Source organism: Giraffa tippelskirchi, chromosome 1 (assembly GCF_054371585.1).
Source record: "Giraffa tippelskirchi isolate mGirTip1 chromosome 1, T2T-mGirTip1v1.2.pri, whole genome shotgun sequence".
NCBI lineage: Eukaryota > Metazoa > Chordata > Mammalia > Artiodactyla > Giraffidae > Giraffa > Giraffa tippelskirchi.
The window spans coordinates 6,706,226-6,729,138 of NC_137275.1; the positions used below are offsets into that span (position 1 = coordinate 6,706,226).

Sequence of the window (22,913 nt, forward strand, 5' to 3'; positions counted from 1 at the left end):
GCTGCAAATCCAGACCCAAGCATTTCACAAGAGCTGTGGGCTGTGTCCTCCCAAACTTCGATGTTGAAACCTAATCCCCAGTGTGATGGTATTTGGAGGCGGGGCCTTTGGGAGGTGATAGGTCATGAGAGGGTAGAGCTTTCACAAATGGGATTAGTGCCCTTATGAAAAAGACCCCAGAGAGCTCCCTTGCCCCTTCTACCATGTGAGAGCACAGCAAGAAGACAGCCACTTACGAACCAAGAAGGAGACCCTCCTTACCAGACACCATATCTGCTGGTGTCTTTATCTTGGATTTCTCAGGCTTCAGAACTGTGAGAAATAAATTTCTGCTGCTAATAAGCTCCCCAGTCTAGAGTACTAACAGAGCCAACAGACTAACATAGAATAAGTTACAAAAGGCATCCAACTGGAGAGGAAGAAGTAAAATTATCTCTGTGTGCAGATGACATGGTATTTAAAAAAAAAAAAATTATTATTTATTTTAATTAGAGGATAATTACTTTACAATATAGTGATGGTTTTTACCATATATCAACATGAATCAGCCATAGGTATACTGTGTCCTCCTGAACCCCTCCCCCATCTCCCTCCCTCCCTATCCCTCCAGGTTGTCACAGAGCACTGGCTTTGGGTTCCCTGCATCATGGATCAAACTCCCACTGGCTATCTATTTTACATACAGTAATGTGTATGTTTCAATGCTATTCTCTCAAATCATCCCATCCTCTCCTTCCCCTACTGCGTCCAAAAGTCTCTTCTTTACATCTGTGTCTCCTTTGCTGCTCTGCATGTAGGATCGTCAGTACTATCTTTCTAGATCCCATATATAAGCATTAATATACAGTATTTGTCTGTCTCTTTCAGACTTACTTCACTATGTATAATAGCTCTAGGTTCATCCACCTCATTAGAAGTGACTCAAGTGTGTTCCTTTTCATAGCTGAGTAATATTCCATTGTGTATATGTACCACAAATTCCTTATGCATTCAACTGCCGATGGACATCAGGTTGCTTCCATGTCCTAGTTATTGTAAATAATACTGCAATGAACATTGGGGGAATAAATGTCTTTGTCAATTCTGGTTTCCTCAGGGTATAAGATGACACGATCTTATGTAGAGAAAATCCTAAAGATTCCACACAAATACACACACATACACACACAGGTATACATGTACAAACTGTGGAAACAAATAAGCAAATTCAGCAAAGTTGCAGCATAGAAAATCCATATGCAAAAAATCAGTGGTGTTTCTACACACTAACAATGAAACACCTAAAAAAGGAAACTAAGAAAACAGTTGCATTTACGATAGCATGAGAACAATGAACACTTAGGAATGGATTTAACCAAAGAAGGAAAATACTTGTACACTGTAGCCTGTAAACACTGCTGAGAGAAATTTAAAGAAGACACAGATAAATGGAAAGTCATCTCATATTCATAGACTGGAAAACTTAATACTATTAAAATATCAATACTACTGAAGGCAAGCAATAGATTTAATGCAATCCCTGTCACAATCTCAATGGCATTTCTCTCATAAAAGAATTCATCCTAAAATTCATATGCAATATTAAGGGACCCTGAAATAGCCAAACTAATTTTGAAAAAGAAGAACAAAATTGCAGGCTCAGACTTCATGATTTCAAAGAATTACAAAGCTACAGCAATTAAAACAGTGTGGTACTGGCATAAAGACAGACATATAGACCAATAGAATAGAATAGATAACTCAGAAATAAAACCTTGCAGATATGGTCAAATGATTTTCAACAAGGATGTGAAGATCACTCATTGGGGAAAAGACAGTATCTTCAACAAATGGTGATGGGAAACTTGCTATCCACATGCAAAAGAATGAAGTTGACCCTTACCTTACACAACAAACTCAAAATGGATTGAAGACATAAATGTTAGACCTAAAATTATAAAACTTCTAGAAAAACACAGAGGAAGTCTTTTGACATTGAGATTGGTAATGATTTCTTGGACGTGACACCAAAATCACAGGCAACAAAGACTAAGATAGACAAAGGCTAAAATACTTCAAACTTCTGTGCCTTGAAGGACACAGTCAACAAAGTGAAAAGATGAAGTATGGACTGGAAGAGAATATTTACAAATCACATATCTGATAAGGGATTATTGCCCAGAATATGTAAAGAACTCAACAGTAATAACAAGCAAGTAATCTGATCAGAAAATGGGCAAGGGATAGGCCTTTCAGCAATGATGATATACAAATGGTCAACAAGCATATGAAAAGATGGTCAACATCACTACTCATTAGAAAAACACAAAGTAAATCCACGGTGAGATATCATCTCACACCAATTAGACTATTATTAGAAAACAAACTATTAAAAAACAAATGAACAAATAGAAAACAACAAGTGTTGGTGAAGATATGGAAAAATTGGAAGCTTTGTGTATTATTGGTGGACATGTAAAATTTTGGTGCACCTAGTTTGGAAGACAGTAATGATGGTTTCTCAAAAAATTCAAAATAGAAATGCCATGTTTGTTCTTGTTTGTGTTTAGTCATATCCAAGTCTTTGTGACACTATAGGATGGAAAATCCTATCCATGGGATTCTCCAGGTAAGAATAATGGAGTGGGTTGCCATTTCCTTCTCCAGGGGATCTTCTCAACCCAGGGATAAAACCCATGTCTCTTGCATTGGCAGGTGGATTCTTTGCCACTGCGACAACTGGGAGGACCAGAAATACCATAGGAACCAGGAATTTCACTTCTTGGTATACATCCAAAAAAATTAAAAGCAGGATCTTGAAGAGGTTTTTGCATGTTCATATTGAAAGCAGCATTATTAGCAATAGCCAGGAGGCAGAAGCAACCCAAATGTCCACGAAGGATACATGTATAAGCCAATTTCTATACATGGAATATTATTCAGCCTTAAAAGGGGTCCCTGTCACATGCTACAATATGGATGAACTTTGAAGACATGATGCCAAGTGAAGTTAGCCAGTCACAAAGACAAATTCCGTATGATCCCACTTACCTAGGCATCTGTGTGCGCATGCTCAGTTGCCTCAGCTGGGTCTGACTCTTGGCGACCCTGTGGAATGGAGTCCACCAGGCTCCTCTGTCTGCGGGACTCTCCAGGCAAGAATACCGGAGTGGGCTGCCATTTCCTTCTCCACGGGATCTTCCCAACCCTGGGATCAAACTCATTTCTCTTGCATCTCCTGCACTGCAACTGGATTCCTTACCCCTGAGCCGCCAGGGAAGCCCAAGAGGTATCTAAAGTAGTCAAATTCACTGAGACAGAGAGTAGAATGGTGGTTTCCAGGGCTCAGGGGAGGCGAAAGGGGGAGTTACTCTTTAACAGGGATAGCATTTCAGTTTTACAAAATGAACTAGTTCTTGAGATCTGTTGCACAGACAGCATGAATATAGGTAATTGTACTGAACTGTATCTTAAAAACGATTGAGATGGAATATTTTATGTATTTTTTTAATAATTAAAAATACTCTGGCAAAGACAGGAAAGAACAAAAATGTGGCAAAATCTTGCTAACCCTTGGATAAGATAAGCTTCACTATACTTTTTACTTCTGTGTAGATTTGGATTTCCATAATGAAAAAATAGGGTCCCCCAAGGGTACTATGTTTAGGATTCTTGGCCGTTGCCTTGGTGACATCAGATTTACTTTGAGAATATCCAAGTTCATTTGATAACCATACATATAAAACCTTAACAGATGAGCTGAAATGTTGTTAGTACAGGAAATAAAGTCATGTTTCCAGTTTCATTGGGAAGAAAATAAGAAAAGGGGTTGAGTAGAAAACATGCTTGCACGATGGAAATCCCTTTTGCTAAAAAATCGTGCCATTTGTAGAGACATGGGTGGACCTAGAGACTATCATACAGAGTGAAGCAAGTCAGGAAGAGAAAAACAAATACTGCATATTAATGCACATATGTGGAATTCAGAATAATGGTGCAGGTAAACCTATTTGCAAAGCAGAAACAGAGACACAAACGTAGAGAAGAGTAAATGTACAGACACCAAGGGAGTGGTGGGATGAACTGGGAGATTGGGGTTGATACACATATACTAGTGATACTATGTATAAAACAGATAGGGCTTCCCTGGTGGCTCAGTGGTGAAGAATCTGCCTGCTAGGCAGGAGACGGAGGAGCCACAGGTTCGATGCCCGGTCAGGAAGATCCTTTTGAAGAAGGCATGGCAACCCACTTCAGTATTCTTGCTTGGGAAATCCCACGGACAGAGGAGCCTGGTGGACAACTGACCAAAGGGTCGCAAGGACTTAGACATGACTGAAGCCAACTTAAAATAGAAAACTAATGGGAACTTACTGTACAGCACAGGCGTGCGTGCGTGGTTAGTTGCTCAGTCGTGTCTGACTCTGCGACCCCATGGACTGTAGCCCACCAGGCTCCCCTGTCCACGGGATTCTCCAGGCAAGGATATTGGAGTGGGTTGCCATGCCCTCCTCCAGGGTATAGCAAAGGGAGCTCTACTTAATGCTCTGTGGTCACGTGAATGGGAAGGGACACTTAAGAAGAGGGGATATATGTACACATATGTCTGATTCATTTTGCTGTACCGCAGAAACTAACACGAGGTGGTAAAGTAACTATACTCCAGTAAAAATTAATTTAAAAAAAAAGACACAGTAGCTTTCGGATGCATTGTTTTCTGCACTCGTTTTTGTGTTTCAGAGCTCTCTGCCTGGAGCCCTCAGTCCCCAGGATCCCCCCACGGAGATTCCTGCACGTCCTCTATGGCTTCTGATGCATGCCTGTCTCAGGCAGAGACTCCTGGGGTTCCTCATTCCTGAATGCATCTGCCTCTCACTCTGACGTGCGTTGACACAGTGAATGAGACCTGATCTGCTCTCTTGGCCACTGACTGACTTCCTGCTGGTCTTGACCTCTCATTTCTGATGGATGCCTGTCCACTCAGGCAGCTCATCCACCCAGTGCCCCCAGCTCACTCGGGGTTTTCTCTACATCTTGCTCACCAGTGCTGCCGAATCAGCATCAGCCTCCAGCTCTGCCCTGAGTGGCCGGCTGGTCACAACCTTGCTCAGGCAGGCACACCTTAGCATTGGATCGTCCCTTCCTTCTTCAAATCATAAATAGTGTTTTTTATTTTTTTCTTTTGGACTAATGTATAGATTGTCTTTTATCTTTCTCTACTACACTATCACAGTGGTGGTGCAGTGATAGAGTTCTCACTTCCCATGCGGGAGACCCTGGTTCGATTCCCGGTCAAGGCACCATATGATGGTCGTGTTTGTTTTGGGTTTCCCTTGTGGCTCAGCTGGTAAAGAATCCACCTGCAATGCGGGAGACGTGGGTTCAATCCCTGGGTTGGGAAGATTCCCTGGAGAAGGGAAAGGCTACCCATTCCAGTATTCTGGCCTGGAGAATTCCCTTTCCTTTTCACTTTTCACTGTACTACTAGATGTGTGCACAGTCGTGTCTGACACTCTGCGACCCCATGGACTGTAGCCATTGGGCTCCTCTGTCCATGGAATTTTCCAGGCAAGGCTACTGGAGTGGGTTGCCATTTCCTTCTCTAGGAAATCTTCCCAACCCGGGATCGAACCCACATCTCTTGTGTCTCCTGCATTGGCAGATGGGTTGCTTACCACTAGTGCCACCTGGGAAGCCCTTATCTCCCTCTGAACCCCTTCATTTACTGTGTATTTATTTAGAATCCTGCTGCTGACAAGCGCTCAGTTGTATCTGACTCTTTGCGACCCCATGGACTATAGCCCGCCAGGCTCCTCTGTCCATGGATTTTTCTAGGCAAGAATACTGGAGTGGGTTGCCATTTCAATCTCCAATTTAGAATACTAATGCAGGTCAGGAAGCAACAGTTAGAACTGGACATGGAACAACAGACTGGTTCCCAGTAGGAAAAGGAGTACGTCAAGGCTGTATATTGTCACCCTGCTTATTTAACTTATATGCAGAGTACATCATGAGAAATGCTGGTCTGGAAGAAGCACAAGCTGGAATCAAGGTTGCTGAGAGAAATATCAATAACCTCAGATATGCAGATGACACCACCTTTATGGCAGAAAGTGAAGAAGAACTAAAGAGCCTCTTGATGAAAGTGAAAGAGGAGAGTGAAAAAGTTGGCTTAAAGGTCAACATTCAGAAAACTAAGATCATAGCATCTGGTCCCACCACTTCATGACAAATAGATGGGGAAACAGTGGAAACAGTGGCTGACTTTATTTTTTGGGGCTCCAAAATCACTGAAGATGGTGATTGCAGCCATGAAATTAAAAGATACTTACTCCTTGGAATGAAGGTTATGACCAACCTAGATAACATATCAAAAAGCAGAGACATTACTTTGCCAACAAAGGTCCGTCTAGTCAAGGCTATGGTTTTCCCAGTAGTCATGTATGGATGTGAGAGTTGGACTGTAAAGAAAGCTGAGTGCCGCAGAATTGATGCGTTTGAACTGTGGTGTTGGAGAAGACTCTTGCGAATCCCTTGGACTGCAAGGAGATCCAACCAGTCCATCTTAAAGGAGATCAGTCCTGAATGTTCACTGGAAGGACTGATGTTGAAGCTGAAACTCCAATACTTTGGCCACCTGATACGAAGAGCCAACTCTTTGGAAAAGACCCTGATGTTGGGAAGGATTGGGGGCAGGAGGAGAAGGGGATGACAGAGGATGAGATGGCTGGATGGCATAACCGACTCTATGGACATGAGTTTGAGTAAACTCCGGGAGTTAGTGACGGACAGGGAGGCCTGGTGTGCTGAGATTCATGGGGTTGCAAAGAGTCGGACATGACTGAGTGACTGAACTGAACTGAACTGAATGCATATTATTTAAACATTTAAAACAGCACACACTATTTAAAATGTTTGCACATCCTCTTCTTGATTTGATCCTCACAATCAACCCCATGGTTACTCCGAAGCGTTATCTCCCCCATTTTAGAAAGAAGGAAAGAATTCACATTTCACAGAACCTTTATTCCTGGACACATTCAGACATTTTCCCCCCCTTGAGCTTAAAAATATTTAAAACAATTAAATATTCCATAGTTGTGCTATGGACTGAACTGTCCCCACAACATTTATAAGTTGAAGCCCTGACCCTCAGTGTGACTGTATTTGGGGATAGGGCCTCTAAAGAGGTCATGAAGAGGTTATATGGTGGGGCCCTAATGCAAAAGGGTTAGTGTCCTTCTAGCAGGAGACACCAGAGGGAATACACAGGGAGATGGCAGCCACCTGCAAGACAGGAAGGGAGGCCTCATGGAAACTGACCCTGTGGGCACCTTGGTCGTGGACCTCCAGCCTCCAGAATTTGTAGGAAAATAAAAGTTTGGTTTTTTTGAACCATCCAGTCTATGGTATAGTAAATCAGGGCAGCTTGAGTGCACTAAGATGACTGTAATCTTTGGTAATGAATAATTCTGTGCATTTAGGAACAGAAGCATCTGCGTGAGCTAAAGCGTGGTTCTGCTCTAGTAATGTGTACCAGTCCTATGGTGTCATTGCTCTTGGATGGGAAGCGCATTTTTCTTAGGGTCGGACTTCAGATGAGCTTGCTTCCAAAAGCCCTCTAATTTCCAGTAGGTACTTTACCCCTCAGCTACAGGGAAATAGGGTAAAAACTGAGTAATAATTATGTAACAGTTAAGAAGTGTAACACACTTTCTTCTCTGGTCTAATCCATGTTCGAAAAAAGGAACAGGGACTTCCCTGGTGGTCCAGTGGCTAAGACTCCCCAATGCAGGGACCCCGGTTCAATCCCTGGTCAGGGAACTAGATCCCACATGCCACAGCTAGAGATCCTGCATGCTGCAACAAAGATCTAAGATCCCACGTGTCACGATTAAGACCTGAAGCAGCCAAATAACTAAGTAAATAGATTTTTTTTAAAGCAACAAGTGAGGGGTAATACTTTTCCCTACAATGAGCAGATAATGAATGATGGTCACTGTGATGAGGAAGAGTAATCCTGTGGTAAAATACAGGCCACGGTTCCTGGAAGGGAAATTGAGTGTGTATCTGTTGTGAGAGGGGTTGGGGGAGGGATAAGAGAAGGGGTCCTCAAGGGGCAAGGTCTCCGAGAGCCTCAGAGACATCCTCAGATTTTCCAACACCTGATTCCAGTCCCATCATTGAAAAATATGCCTTGCTATTTCACCTGCCTTTGAATTTCTACCTATCTGATTATTTGCACCATTTCTATTTCAGTGAGTGCTTCCAAAATTCTGTAGCTATTTGACTATGTCCTGTGGTTGTGTCCTGTCTCCCAGACAGATGCTAACCTAGAAATTTACTCTCAGAACTGAGGTGAAGTGTTGTGGAGCGTGGTGGACATGTACAAAAAAAAAACACAACAATTCCCATGACAAGTCCCCGTGTTGCTTTGTGCTGATCACAGGAGGCAGCAGATAAATACTGAATGAACTGAACGCAGAGACACTTACTCCGGGGGCCCCGTCGGCTCGTCATGCCCAGGAGGCGGCTGTCAGAGCCCTCTTGCACAGGCTCCTGCTGGTCGTCCACAGGGGAGTTTTCGGACACCATTTCCTCGCGGCCGGCAGCTGGCAGCTGTGGGCAGAGGGTCAGAGGTTGTGGCTCCCAGGGCTTTGGTTGACTCGGATCCTGTCTCAGATGAGGTGGGTCATTTGGCAAAGGGACAGGCCTCGATCCTATTCAGATCTAGATAATCCTGGTCTCTGTCACCTGGGTCGCTGTGGTCCTCACCCCCTCACCACACAGGAAGCAGTGGTGATCCTGACTTTCTCTAAGAGATTTCTTGTTGGAGAGAGCGACCCAGGCATCCTAAAATAAAATGAGCATTTTCACTTTTTCTAGGTACAATGCGGAGTGCTCTGTAGAAATATGGAAGAAAGGAAACTAGAAAAATCAGTATCAGACTACTTGATCCCAGCGCCAACTCATTTGGTGAGAGTATGCTCAGCTGTGTCTGACTCTTTGGGATCCCATGGGCTGCAGCCCACTAGACTTCCCTGTCCAGGGGATTCTCCAGGCAAGAACACTGGAGTGGGTTGCCATTTCCTACTCTGGGGATCTTCCTGACCCAGGGATTTAATCTGTTTCTGCTGCATTGGCAGGCGGATACTTTACCACTGAACCACCAGGGAAGCGCATTTGAAAGAAGCAGTCAGGGTGTCCTGGGTTAATCTAAGACAAAGACCAGCCTCTGACTCCTCCCCCAGACTCTTAGAGGAGGGTGGGCAGGTGAGCAGAAGGAGCAACGGAGGCCACAGGTGAGTGACGGCCTTTGGACCAGCCAAAGGCTGGCCTCTGAACCCCTATGTACAGTGGGGACTCTAGGTGAGTTAGTGAACTGCCTACCATCCTTCCTCACTGTAAACGAAGGGAAATAAAAAGCCCATTCACTGAGATGCTGCTGCCTATCAGGCACTCGGTAAGCCACAGACATTCTGACTTAAATAAATGTCCTGGGGTAGACCTGAGACATCTGATTTAAAAAAGAAAAAAATCCCCTAGTGATTCTGAAGTGCCCCCGGGGTTGGAAACTGTCCCCCAGATTTCTCACAAAGCCCGGAAGACTGCACGTGGTCTGTGATCAGGGCTCCGGTGCAGTGGAGGAATGAGACATATCTCTGGAAAGCGCATAGCTGGGACTGCCTTCTCTCCATCTCCATGCCTTCCTCTGGCTCAGTCTAAGCTGTACATCCACCCTGGTCACCCCTGCTCACTGTGCCCGTGGACTTGGAGCTGGGGACTTGAGCTCTTTGCTTCTGCACAGGCTCATCTGCTGCCTCCTTGGGGCTCCCTGGCCCCCTGCTGGCCCTGCAGGAAGGGTTAAAGCTCCCTGAGTGGCCAAGGGACCAGCTCTCTGGTCAGCTACCACTTCCCTCCCCCCGCCACCCCCACCGGCCAGCTCCATCCACCAGCAGAGAAGGAGGCGCCTCGGCCCAGTTTATCCCAATGGGATGGTGCTGGGTGAGGGGAGGCGGCTGAAAACGGGGTCTCTTTCCAGACTTCAGCTCTCACGCTGCCCTCCCCACCTCCCTGGCCCCCCCACCTCCAGGCAGCCCCGTCACGTGATGCCTGGCTCAAAATGGCGTTCCCTCATCCTCCCTTGCTGGCATCTGGACTTTTCCGAGCAAACCGCCCCTCCACGAGATCTTTCCTGCCTCCCTCCGCAGGGCACGACTCCTTTGCAAGGGCATCTATTTACCTTGAGAAGGTGGACCTTGTTCCGGGATGCTCCAAGCCAGGGAGGGCAACTTCTGAGGGAGAGCAGGGCCAGGGGCAGGACCACCAGCCAGCACTCTGCCCGGGAGAAAGGGATTGGCCTCTGGTTTAGACCGAGGCGGAATTTGGGCTTGGAGTTGGAGAAAGTGGGAGATCCCAGGATTTGTTATCCTGCACTGCCCTCTACTGCACATCTTAGTTTATGGCCTTTGATGATGTCGACTTAAAAAAAAAAAGATGCACAATATGGGAGTTACCAGTTAAGTTTTATTTGGGCCAAAATGAGGACTGCAGCGTGGGAGACAGCACCTCAGATAGGTCTGAGAAGCTGCTCCAAAGAGGGATGGGGAAAAGGTGGTATATTCTTGGTTTTAGTAAAGAAGGGGTACATGCAATCAAGCACATCTTTTTTGGTAGAAAGTTTCTGCTGGTCTCGTGAAGCTTCTGCTAGTCATGAGAAACAATCATCACCATGAAGGAGTTTAGTGCTTTTCTAGATACGAGGAGATGTAAGAAGTGGGCTCATAAAATCAGCTCCTGAGAACATCTGACTTTCTAAAGACCTATCCTGCCAATTTCCCAGAGGACAGAGCGCCGCATGTCTGCTCTCCACCCTGAACTCCTCTAGGGGATGTTGGAGGTCAGTGGCTACAGCAGCACATGATTTAATCCTGGTAGAGGCAGATGGCAAGCAGCCATGGCAAGTGCCGATTTGTGGTTGACAATGACGGTACTGAAGGGCCTCTTTCCAGCATTTCTAACTCTCCAGGGATGGGAGAAACCTTAGGGGAAAGATGCTCCAAACACTGCCCATGGCTCCATGGTGAGGGTCACCCATGAGGCCCTACACAGGGTCCTTCACCTGGACCACCCACCCGCATCCCTGTCTCCTCCAGAGAAGCCCAAGCTGGTACCCGCGGGAGGCCGTGTGGCCCCCCCGGATGCGGTGGGCTGTTAACCGACAGCCCAGTAGGCAGACATAGGCTTCTGCCGTCCCTACCTGCTTCTTTCTTTTTTGTCTTGGAACCTTCAAGGGCTTCTTCTGTCTTTCTTCTTCTGCATCCTCACCGTTGTCAACGAACTCCTTTGTGAAAATGCAAATGGAAGTGTGGTCACTTAGTGTGTGTGTGTAAATTGGGAAAAAAAATCTCAAGAAAGGAAGAGGGATGGGATTCATAGCTGTTCCAATGACCACCTTGGCCTGGACCCTATACCCACTAATGCTGAATGTGGGTGAAGGGGCAGTTGACAGAGCTACACAGCCACCATCTGCTTTGCTCCAAAGACACACGTTCTTGAAAAGTTGTATCCAAATGGAAAGATGGTCAATGAGATGGTGTTGGAGATTCCATGGCCACAGGTGCTCATTCAGGTCTGGGGCATTAACTGGATGCTTACTATGTTCCAGGGGGCTTTCTTTGTGGCTCAGCTGGTAAAGAATCCACCTGCAATGCGGGAGATCTGGGTTCGATTCCTGGGTTGGGAAGATGCCCTGGAGAAGGGAAAGACTACCCACTCCTGTATTTTGGCCTGGAGAATTCCATGGACTATATAGTCCATGGGGTCGCAAAGAGTCAGACATGACTGAGCGACTTTTTCACTTTCACTGTGTTCCAGGCCTTGTGGGCACAGAGGTGCCTGGTGACTTCCTTCAAAAGTCATAATGTCATGAAGGCCACCAGCAAGTGGATCTGCCAGGACCGATGTTCTGACCCAGATGGAGGCCGCTAGCCCAAGAAGACAGAATCACCCTAAGGGTTTCCAGGGTTGGGCTTCTCTGCTCCCAGCCTTACAATGAGGTAGAGGTTAATGAAGATACATGTGAAATCACCATGGATGTTTGGACTTAATGGAAATTTTTGCAGGTCTTTTTGAAAAGGGAGAAATCCTATAACAGCACCAATTTGGTTTCTTTTTCCACATGATGCTTTCTAAATTTGTAGTCAAAAGCTTTTAAAGCTGAAGCTTCTCTAGTTTCCAGCTTTAAAGTTTTCTAGTCTGAGTTTTTCAAACCAGGGCACAAGCACCTCTGGGTGTAAAAGAGGTTGCAAAATGAATCTAGAACCTCTCCTCCTATACCACATTTATTTGACATTTTTGTCCTAAAATTGGAAAATTTCTATTCTTATACTGGAATTTGGAACACAAAGCATGGATTTGAATCATGTAAGGTTTCAAAGAAATGGCATGCAGTTTGCTGGGCTAGGCTCTAACCACACATCAGTGTCCTTGGCCATCAGGTTAGAGGAGACCTGAGCCCTAAATGCAGAGGAGGGAACTGAGGTCCCAGCCAGGGAAGGGGCATGGCTTGGGCTTGCCCTTTGTCTATAGGACCTGATCGAACTGATATCCTCTGGGTGCAAGCCCTACCCTCTTTTAAGGCTTCTTCTTCAGTGCCTACCAGTAATTCACCAACCTGGATTATAAGACATTAATGTTGAATGTGCAACTGTGGCTCTTAATTCAAGAACCTGGATTATAAGACATTAATGTTGAATGTGCAACTGTGGCTCTTAATTCAAGTCAAAGTTCTTATTGACTTAGAATGGACTTGTGAGACATCTTCATAATTTTTTTTTTTTTGGCTTTCCAATCAGGTTTTGATCATCCATCAATGGAAAGCTGTGCAGTAGGACCTCAAATTAGACCGAATGTCAATTCCAAGAGGACTCAGGGTTTTGTTCAGTGTTGTAGGGCCAGGGACCAGAGGCACAAGCCATCTTTGTTGCATGAATGAATGAACACAGGTAGATGTAGGTAAGTTGTTAGTACTTATCTTGCTTAAAGTGAGTCTTCCTGGTCTGATCTGAATTCCTTCAGGCTTGTTGAAGTACCTATTGAAAACAGCATATTGTCCCATTTCTGCCTCTTTGATCTCAAGTTACTGAGCTCTGGAGCCAAGAGAGATGCAAAGACTAAGAGGAATACTTTCTTTTCTGTTTGGTGGTCTATAATCTCCAAACTGGAGCTGGCCTTCCTCCTCTGCTCCAGACGGTGTTTAATGATGTTTTGCACAAGAAGAGTTAGAAATTGCAGGACTCTATGGGGATTTTATTAGCGGTCATAATCTAAAATTGTTAGATTGAATTTCTTTCATGTTGAATTCATGTTGAATTTCTTTAGAGACCAGGTGTTTCAGCAGAACTGGGCCCTGTCGTAGGTGATAACACAGAACTGCTGTCTTGGAATTCATGCAATGATGACAAAGTGTGCTCAGTCAAGTCTGACTCTGTGTGACTCCATGGACTGTAGCCTGCCAGACTCTTCTGTCCATGGGATTCTCCAGGCAAGAATATTGGAGTGGGTTGTCATGACCTCCTCTAGGGGATCTTCCTGACCCAGGGATCGAACCCACATCTCCTGTGTCTCCTGCATTGTGAGTGGATTCTTTACCTCTGAGCCATTGTGGAAGCCCTATACATGCAGTAGGCGTGCAAGAAATGCTTGTTGCTGGCCTGACTTCCTCATTCACCAACACGTGTGACACACATGTGCATACACACACTCACACATCCATCAGGTGCATCTAAGCCACCACTCACCTCTGTAATTATTTTCACTCTTTCTTCCTTGGACTTCATTTTCTTGGTGGTGGCTCCTCCCTGACAGGCAAAGAACAAAGAAGAAGTCAGGCCCTTTGAACTCAGTAAAACATCTTTCTTCTTACTATTGACAACTCTGAAGCTGACCTTGATGGCTAGGGAAGTGTTTGAGCTGAGTAGACGGTCCAGCCCCAAGGAATGCATTCTTAGGCCCCAGGCCTGATGGACACTAACCCCAGAGGAGAAGGAAGGAGGCTGGACCCTCTGTCCCCACGAGCTTGGCAAGGAACCTGGCTTTCCTGTGCAGGGGGCAGGGCACAGGAGAGGGTTCTGCCCTTGGTGTCCGATGACCCTGGTGGAAATCTAGCTCTGGAAGGATTATTTCTCTTCTCCCTTCCCTGGTGGCTCAGATGGTAAAGAATCTGCCAGCAAGGCAGGAGACTTGGGTTCCATCCCTGGGTTGGGAAGATCCCTTCAAGAAGGGAACGGCTACTCACTCCAGTATTCTTGCCTGGAGAATTCCATGGACACAGGAGCCTTGCAGGCTACAGTCTATCGGGTCACAAAGAGTCGGACACACCTGAGTGACTTTCACTTTCCTCTCCCTTCAAATGTCCACCTTCCTGTCCCTCCTCACTACTCTTGGCCTTGGTTCTCATTTCAAGAGCAAAGAGATGAGGCCAGAGAGGCCCCCTCCCCTCCCCTGCCTACCCCACTGAGTCATGTCATCCCCTCTGCTTCCACTAGCTCCTGTGGTCTGTCCTGCTCCCATCTGGACAAGGGTCTCTGCCTGGGTACCGCTTCCGCCCTCTCCCCGTCCGGGACCTTAATTCAGACGGTCTCCCCCTTTTACCTGCATAATCCATTCTTCCTGCTTTTTGGGTTCATTCCTATCCATGTACAAAGGCTGCTTCCTTAAAAAAACTCTCTCTGGGTTTCATGTCTCTTTCTACCCATCGCTCAATTGTTTAGCCCTCTACAAGGAACTCCTCAGACCCTCTTTTTCCAAATCAGTGTTCTGAGCCCAGCACTCCCCAACGGTGCTCTTGCCAGCATCTCTGAGTATTGCAGAAACCAGTCTTCGAGAAACCAAACACTTGGAGAGTTGGAGAACTCAGGTTTATTATGCTGGCAGGCTCAGAGGAGTTAATACTCCAAGCTCTGAGCCTTGAACAAAGGGATTAGAGAGTTTTTATAGACAGACTACAGTGGGCAACACTAGCTGTTAATAGGCTTGTTTAAACTAAGGGGTTTCGTGCATGCGTGGAAACAGCAGTTATGATGGGGAGAGGGGTGCCTGACCTTTACACGAACAGGCATGATTAAACAAGTTTGCAGGGGCTGGGCAGTTGCAAAGAGCAGGACAAGGGTGAGTGAGATAAAACTCCAGTTCCTAGTGTTATGAGTCCCCACTTTCTGAGACTACATGACCTACGTGATCCAGACTTTGCAAGGGGCAAGCTGAATTACAGAGGCAGAAGGAGAAGGAGGTTATGTAAAATTTTAGCTTTTCCTCTTCATGAGGACCTCCACATCACCATGTCTCACGTTCAGTCCTCAACCCTCAGCTTAGTTGCCCCATCAGAGGCGCTGAGTAAGGAAAGTGACCCATTGTCTTCTTTTTCTTGCAATACCTTCTTTTCCTGGCGTCTCAGGCACACTCTTTCCCGGCTCTCCTCCTGCCCACCGCTTCTCCCGCTCAAACTGCTGGTCTGGCGAGCACCACACGGGACAGTGTCTGGGGAAGAGCCTCCCTCAACTCACTCGCTTGTGAGCTTGTCTTGTCTCTCGGCTTTAAATACCGTCTGCCTACTGACACTCCCCATATCTAAACCAAGGTCCACTCATCTCCCCAGAACTCCAGACTCAAGCATGCGCATGCTCGACAGACACCTTCCTTTCTGTGTGTGCTCAGTCACTTAGTCGTGTCCAACTCTTTGTGACCCCGCCAGGGTCCTCTGTTCCTGAAATGTTCCAGGCAAGAATACTGGATTGGGTTGCCATTTCCCTCTCTAGGGGGTCTTCCTGAGCCAGGGATCGAACCTGCATCTCTTGCATTGGAAGGCGGATTCTTTACCACTCTACTACCTGGGAAGATGATCTCTTGGCTTAACATGCCCCAAACAAGCTCCTTGTCATCACCCTGAATCTGCATGTCCTGCAGTCTTCCTTGCTATAATGCACAGTTCAGTGCAAGGACTGCAGCACACAAGGCCTCCCTGTCCATCACCAACTCCTGGAGTTTACTCAAACTCATGTCCATTGAGTTGGTGATGCCATCCAACCATCTCGTCCTCTGTCGTCCCCTTCTCCTCCTGCCTTCAATCTTTCCCAGCATCAGGGTCTTTTCAAATGAGTCAGTTCTTCGCATGACGTGGCCAAAGTATTGGAGTTTCAGCTTCGACATCAGTCCTTCCAATGAACACCCAGGACTGATCTCCTTTAGGATGGACTGGTTGGATCTCCTTGCAGTCCAAGGGACTCTCAAGAGTCTTCTCCAACACTACAGTTCAAAAGCATCAATCCTTCGGCGCTCAGCTTTCTTCACCATCCAACTCTCACATCCATACATGACCACTGGAAAAACCATAGCCTTGACTAGACGGATCTTTGTTGGCAAAGTAATATCTCTGCTTTTTAATATGCTATCTAGGTTGGTCATAACTTGTCTTCCAAGGAGTAAGTGTCTTTTTATTTCATGGCTGCAGTCACCATCTTCAGTGATTTTGGAGCCCAAAAAATAAAGTCAGCCACTGTTTCCACTGTTTCCCCATCTATCTGCCATGAAGGGATGGGACCAGATTCCATGATCTTAGTTTTCTGAATGCTGAGTTTTAAGCCAACTTTTTCACTCTCCTCTTTCACTTTCATCAAGAGGCTCTTTAGTTCTTCTGTGCTTTCTGCCATAAGGGTGGTGTCACCTGCATGCTGTAATGCACAGAACTCCATTTTTCCCCCGCCAGGCCAGAAACTTTGGAGTCATCCTTCAGTCCTCTGTGACTCTTACATGACACATCACATCCAATCCATCAGAAACCTTGCCTGCTTCACCTTCACATTATATTGAGAGTCCAGCCAGCTCTAAACACCTCACTGTTGCCACCCTGGTCCAGCACTGTTGTATCTCAGGGCCTTTTTGTAAGAGTCTCCTGACTTCAGCTTCCCTTGTGGCTCAGCTGGTAAAGAATCTGCCTGCAGTGTGGGAGACCTGAGTTTGATCCTTGGGTTGGGAAGATCCCCTGGAGAAGGGAAAGGCTACCCACTCAGTATTCTAGCCTGGAGAATTCCATGGACTATTGTCCATGGGGTCACAAAGAGTTGGACATGACTGAGCAACACTCTCCTGACTTCTCTGCTTCCAGCCTCACTTACCCACAATCCATTCTCTGTATTGAAGCCAGAGTGAATTGTTTAATGTGTAAGTGAGGTTATGTCATTCCTCTGCTCAAAATTCTCCAGTGACCTCCCTCTCTTAACAGAGTTAAGCTCAAAATCCTTCAATGGCCTATAACGCCTTGTAGGATCTGCACTTGAATCTTCTTGGCTGAGCCTTCACACTGGCTCTGCTTAGAGCTCGCTTTCCAAAGCATTTCCTGACTCTCTCTCTCTCTTTCATTTCCCTCAAGGCTCTGCTCACATTTCATTTTATCAGAGAGATCCTCCCTGAATGCTTACAATAACCAACCCCCCACCACCACCCCCTTGGAGCTCCCCAACCACCTTACAAGGATTTCTTTTTCCATGGTATTTATCACCTGTTGGCATATATATTTATTTGTTCCCATCTGCCCATTCTCATTAGAACACAACTTACAGGAGGTCAGGAATGTTTGCTCATTGTTTAGCCCCAGGGCCTAGGACTATTGTACCCAGTAGACATGATAAATATTTGTTGAATGAATGACTAAGTCATTCTTTATTGGCCGAGTCTTCCTTGGCCATATTCTGGAGCCCTTCAGCACATCATTGTCATCCTTGAGCTGCTGAGAAGATCACAGGAGAGAACACAGGAGAAGTGGCAGGGCTGACATATTATAAGCCCTTCTTAATGGCTGTGCAATTGGAATCTTAACTGGACTTGGGTAGTAAGCAGCTCATGTGAAGCACTCAAGCTTTCTTTGACCCTAACGAGGAGTTAGAATGTTCAAGGGGAATAAAACATCTGAAATTCTATTGTCTCCTGTCCAGATCTTCTCACAGCCTACAAAAAATGGAGGAAGAGAAATGCCGCAAGCAGCAAAGAAAAATAAAAGAGTGAGGAGGTAATCTAGAGAGAACCAGAGGGCAGACAATCAACATAAAATGCTACAGGACATGAGAACTCTCTGAACCACAACTCTGATAATTATGAAGTGGAAACAAAAGAACCGGTTTTAATAGCTAAAAAAAGATCCTCCATAAGTTAAAATGTTACAGATGAAAGAAATAGAAGCAGAACATGAAAAACGTAATGGGGTTGATTTTTTTTCCTCCTCGTGTATTCCTGATCATTACCTTTGAATGAGTTTCCAAGGAAATCAAATGACATCAAAATTTATCTTGTTATGAACACTGTTGCTGAGAAAACAAATCAATACTCCCTAAAGTTAATATGCAGCTTGTCATCATCATGCGTATTGAGTGTGTGTCATTAATAATATATTCCTCCTGCAACATCAAAATGAGAGCTGTGGGTCACTGTAGACTTATTTGTGCTCTTTCTAGATGTACCTTATCACTAGGGCTCACAGTAACACTTCCAGCCAGCAGTAAAGGCCTCTGCATAGGAGGCAATGGAGGGCTCCTCTGAGGCTAAGCTTGGACAGGCTCCAGGATATGCCATTATGATTATTAAATGTCATGTTCAGAACTTGACCCCTACAGTCCTCCCCAATGGCCCCCTACCTCTCTGTCCCAACATTCACTCTTGTTTTGCAATGTCAGTAACTGGTCTCTCTTAGTCCACTATTCCGGAAATATTTACAACAGAAAAGCACAGAGCATTACCCCCTTATGAAAGGACTTCGGCTACTTTCAGTTCAGTTCAGTCACTCAGTCGTGTCCGACTCTTTGCGACCCCGTGAACCACACCACGCCAGGCCTGCCTGTCCATCACCAACTCCCTAAGTCCACCCAAAACAACTTCCATCGAGTCGGTAATGCCATCCAGCCATCTCATCCTCTGTCGTCCCCTTCTCCTCCTGCCCTCAATCTTTCCCAGCATCAGGGTCTTTTCCAATGAGTCAGCTCTTCCCATCAGGTGGCCAAAATATTGGAGTTTTAGCTTCAACATCAGTCCTTCCAATCAATACCCAGGACTGATCTCCTTAAGGATGGACTGGTTGGATCTCCTTGCAGTCCAAGGGACTCTCAAGAGTCTTCTCCAACACCACAGTTCAAAAGCATCAATTCTTTGGCGCTCAGCTTTCTTTAGAGTCCAACTCTCACACCCATACATGACCACTGGAAAAACCATAGCCTTGACTAGACAGATCTTTGTTGGCAAAGTAATGTCTCTGCTTTTTAATATGCTATCTAGGTTGGTCATAACTTGTCTTCCAAGGAGTAAGCGTCTTTTAATTTCATGGCTGCAGTCACCATCTGCAGTGATTTTGGGGCCCAGAAAACTAAAGTTAGCCACTGTTTCCACTGTTTCCCCATCTATCTGCCATGAAGTGATGGGACCGGATGCCATGATCTTAGTTTTCTGAATGTTGAGCTGTAAGCCAACTTTTTCACTCTCCTCTTTCACTTTCATCAAGAGGCTCTTTAGTTCCTCTTCACTTTCTGCCATGAGGGTGGTGTCATCTGCATATCTGAGGTTATTGATATTTCTCCTGGCAATCTTGATTCCAGCTTGTGCTTCCTCCAGCCCAGCATTTCTCATGATGTACTCTGCATATAAGTTAAATAAGCAGGGTGACGATATACAGCCTTGACGTACTCCTTTTCCTATTCGGAACCAGTCTGTTGTTCCACGTCCAGTTCTAACTTTTGCTTCCTGACCTGGATACAGGTTTCTCAAGAGGCAGGTCAGGTGGTCTGGTATGCCCATCTCTTTCAGAATTTTCCACAGTTTATTGTGATCCACACAGTCAAAGGCTTTGGCTACTTTAGGTCACTGATTTATTTAGTTTAACTCAATGCAGGAAACCAAAGATATTTTTCAAGGAATGTACTGACACCTTCACCCAAACAATGGGACCCTCTCCGAGAGCCATCAAGTGATCAGAGTCCTACCCAGAGCGTCTTGTGGTAGATTCTATAGAATGCAGGGAAAAAGGACTGAAAATATACGAAAAGGGTGCCATTGTATGCGAGGCATTCCAACCTTGGCTGCTTAAAAGATAACATAATAGGTTCGATCTTCTAATATCTCCATGAAAGCAAGAAAGAAAGAAAGAAAGATAATATAATATATGCACCCTACTCCAGAACACTGAAGACATGGTTTTATAGAAAGAGTGAGGACTTTGTAAACAACTGTATGGAGCTGAGTTCAAATTCTAGCTCTATTTATCAGTTATGTGATGTGGGAGCAATGCCTTCAGCCCTTTGAGATACATTTCTGTATCTGCAAACTTGTGATTGTAATTCTTACCTTGATAAGTTATTGTTTTATTAGGGCTAAATGATAAAATCTCCATGGCTCAGGGTTTCCCTGATAGCTCGGTTGGTAAAGAATCTGCCTGCAATGAAGGAGACCCTGGTTTGATTCCTGGGTCAGGAAGATACCCTGGAGAAGGGATAGGCTACCTACTCCAGTATTCTTGGGCTTCCCTTGTGACTCAGCTGGTAAAGAATCTGCCTGCAATATGGGAGACCTGGGTTCAGTCCCTGGGTTGGGAAGATTCCCTGGAGAAGGGAAAAGCTACCCACTCCAGTATTCTGGCCTGGAGAATTCCATGGACTGTATAGTCCACGGGGTCGCAAAGTGTTGGACATGTCTGAGAGACTTTCGCTTTCACTTTCTTTCAAATGATAGAATATATGTAGTAAATTGCCTATCATGGACCAGGCTGTCAATACTGAAAAGTGTTATTTTTAAGAAAAGGTGATCTTAGAGGGGGAAAGTAGAAGAAATTTATAGAGAGGGTAAAAAAAGGGGGGGGGGGCGGCATAGAATCATAAGAAAGACCTTAGGTGATGTCAAATCTCCCAAGACCACCTTTGGTTCTCAACTTTGAGTCAATGGAATGAATAACCCTGCTCACCCATACCTCAGCTGGGCCCAGGGCAGGTTCCTTTCTGTTTCCTTTTAGGGTATTTCTGAAACCTTCCTCTGTCTTCAAGCCCATGAGCCTTTTCTACCCATGGACAGCACTTAGCTTTTTCTGTCTTTTCTTGTTAAAGCGTGGACCTCTGGGCAGGTCCAAACACACCCTGTTTGATTTCTTTACCTAATTCTCCAAGTTCTTCCAGCCACTGCTTCCTATAGTAAAACGTGAGTGACAAGCAGCTTTATAGAATCATTTTATCAGCTCAGTATAGTGAATACGGTCTTCAAAGAGTACATATAAACACCGCATCTGAGCTGTGGGATGTGATATACGGCCAGTGCAGTCACTGGATGAACGAAGTGCTCCCAGGCCCTCCCTGGGGGTCATCCTGCTGTGCTTTGAGCGCTCAGAGCCTTTCATAAACCTCCTATGGAAGTTATCTCCCTGCGCTGTTATTATCTGTTTATAGGTCTGTCTCTCCAGCAAACTCTGAGCTCCTGACCTGGTCTGGCTCATTTTCACACACTCTAAACTTTAGCACCTTGCTGAAGCCTAGTGCCCTGGCTCTGTTCAATGCATGTTTGGTTGAATGACTCCTTAAATAAGCTCTAGGAGCTTCATTTGCCAGAGTTTTCTTTCTGGTGCTGAATTTACTTGCAGAAAAGGTTATACGAACATCCAGTAAGCCCCTCTTTGCAACGAAGGGAAAGGATCAGCTTAATTCGCAGCTGATAGAATTCTTTGTCTCTTGGCGAGAACAGTCAGCCTTTGTCTGTAGCGGCCCTTCCTCTGTCTAATGCTGAGGAAAGTGAAGCTTGCAGTAACTAGTACTTCGCCCCTTGAACCGACTGGCACGAAAAGACCCAGAAACGCAGCCTGCGACCAGTGTTTCCGGGAGACTGGAATGCAACAGGATGGCGTGCACGTCCCAGGAAGGAAGCAGAGGGAGATTTTAGAAGGCATTCTCCCCCAGGGGCTGTCATGAGCTGGACACACAGTTCCTGCAAGCTAGGCACCAGGCAGTAGCTCTAATCAAAGCAGCCCGAGTCATGCTCTATGTTTTCATCTCAGAAAGTAAAGCGTAGATAATAACGACAAGGACTCCTACATTTACAGTTCATTAAATCGGCTCAGGGTATCCCGGGGAGAGGCTGAGATCGGAGCCTGCTAGCCGCCAGCAGGACCTCACTGCTCCAGCCCTGCTCCCAGAAAGAACTGATTTACCTTAAGGAACTTTTCAGGGCACTTTGCAGATTCCGCTTTCTGGGCTGAAAGTGGAGCAAGACAGCTCTCCCTGATGATGCTTCTAAAAAATTCCAGAGGGCAAAGGCAGAGTGTTGGGGCGGCTCCTGGGCTGCTCCCTGGGAAGCTGCAGCCACGTCTCAGCAAAAACACCCGCTTAGCAACCCGTTCCTAAGGAAGGTCACTCCGCAGCTTTTTTTTTTCTTTTAAAGCGACAGGTTACTTCTAGCAGAGAGGCACACACTCACAGTGAGCAGAGGAGCACAGCTTACAGGAGAGGCACAAAGAGAACGAGCCTGGGGGAGCTGGGCAGAAATGAGACCAAGTTTTCAGAGCAGCCCCCTCCCTCACATTATTGATCACTGGGCACTTCTGATCAATGACAGGCTGTGCTCAGAGGCGGGTGGCTTACAGTCAGTACAGGTCCTCCTTACAGGGTGAGGATGTCTGACTCACCTGCCTTGCATGCTCCCTGAGGTTGCTGTGGACTGTTCCCTGGTTTAACACGGAAAACTGAATGTGCGAGATGACTCTGCTTATTCTCTGAATCACCCTGAACTTACTGAAAAAGGAGATCACTGTGAAGGCTCAAAAAGCAAAGGAAATGGAAAAAGAGGCAAAGCCAATGATTGAAGACTAGCATGACTGACCAAAGAAAGCCACACGCCAAGTATGCTAGGACATGTGTATG

The 22,913-nt window shown here is 45.8% G+C and overlaps 1 protein-coding gene across 3 annotated transcripts in view; it reads right to left on the minus strand.

The window, feature by feature from the left end:
- CC2D2A (coiled-coil and C2 domain containing 2A) overlaps positions 1-22,367 on the minus strand; it is a 133,443-nt gene extending 111,076 nt beyond the window's left edge. For 2 of the 3 annotated variants that reach the window (XM_081593999.1, XM_081593901.1), the window contains exons 1-4: positions 22,205-22,367; positions 13,782-13,841; positions 11,240-11,323; positions 8,475-8,598 (exon numbers count right to left, since the gene is read on the minus strand). In XM_081593999.1, coding sequence (XP_081450125.1) covers positions 8,475-8,598; positions 11,240-11,323; positions 13,782-13,820 — 247 coding nt within the window. In that variant the 5' untranslated portion in view covers positions 13,821-13,841; positions 22,205-22,367. Of the gene's footprint in view, positions 1-8,474; positions 8,599-9,737; positions 9,832-10,222; positions 10,318-11,239; positions 11,324-13,781; positions 13,842-22,204 lie in introns of all 3 variants that reach the window. The other variant, XM_081593803.1, reaches the window with a different exon arrangement.
- Positions 22,368-22,913: the final 546 nt, after the last annotated feature.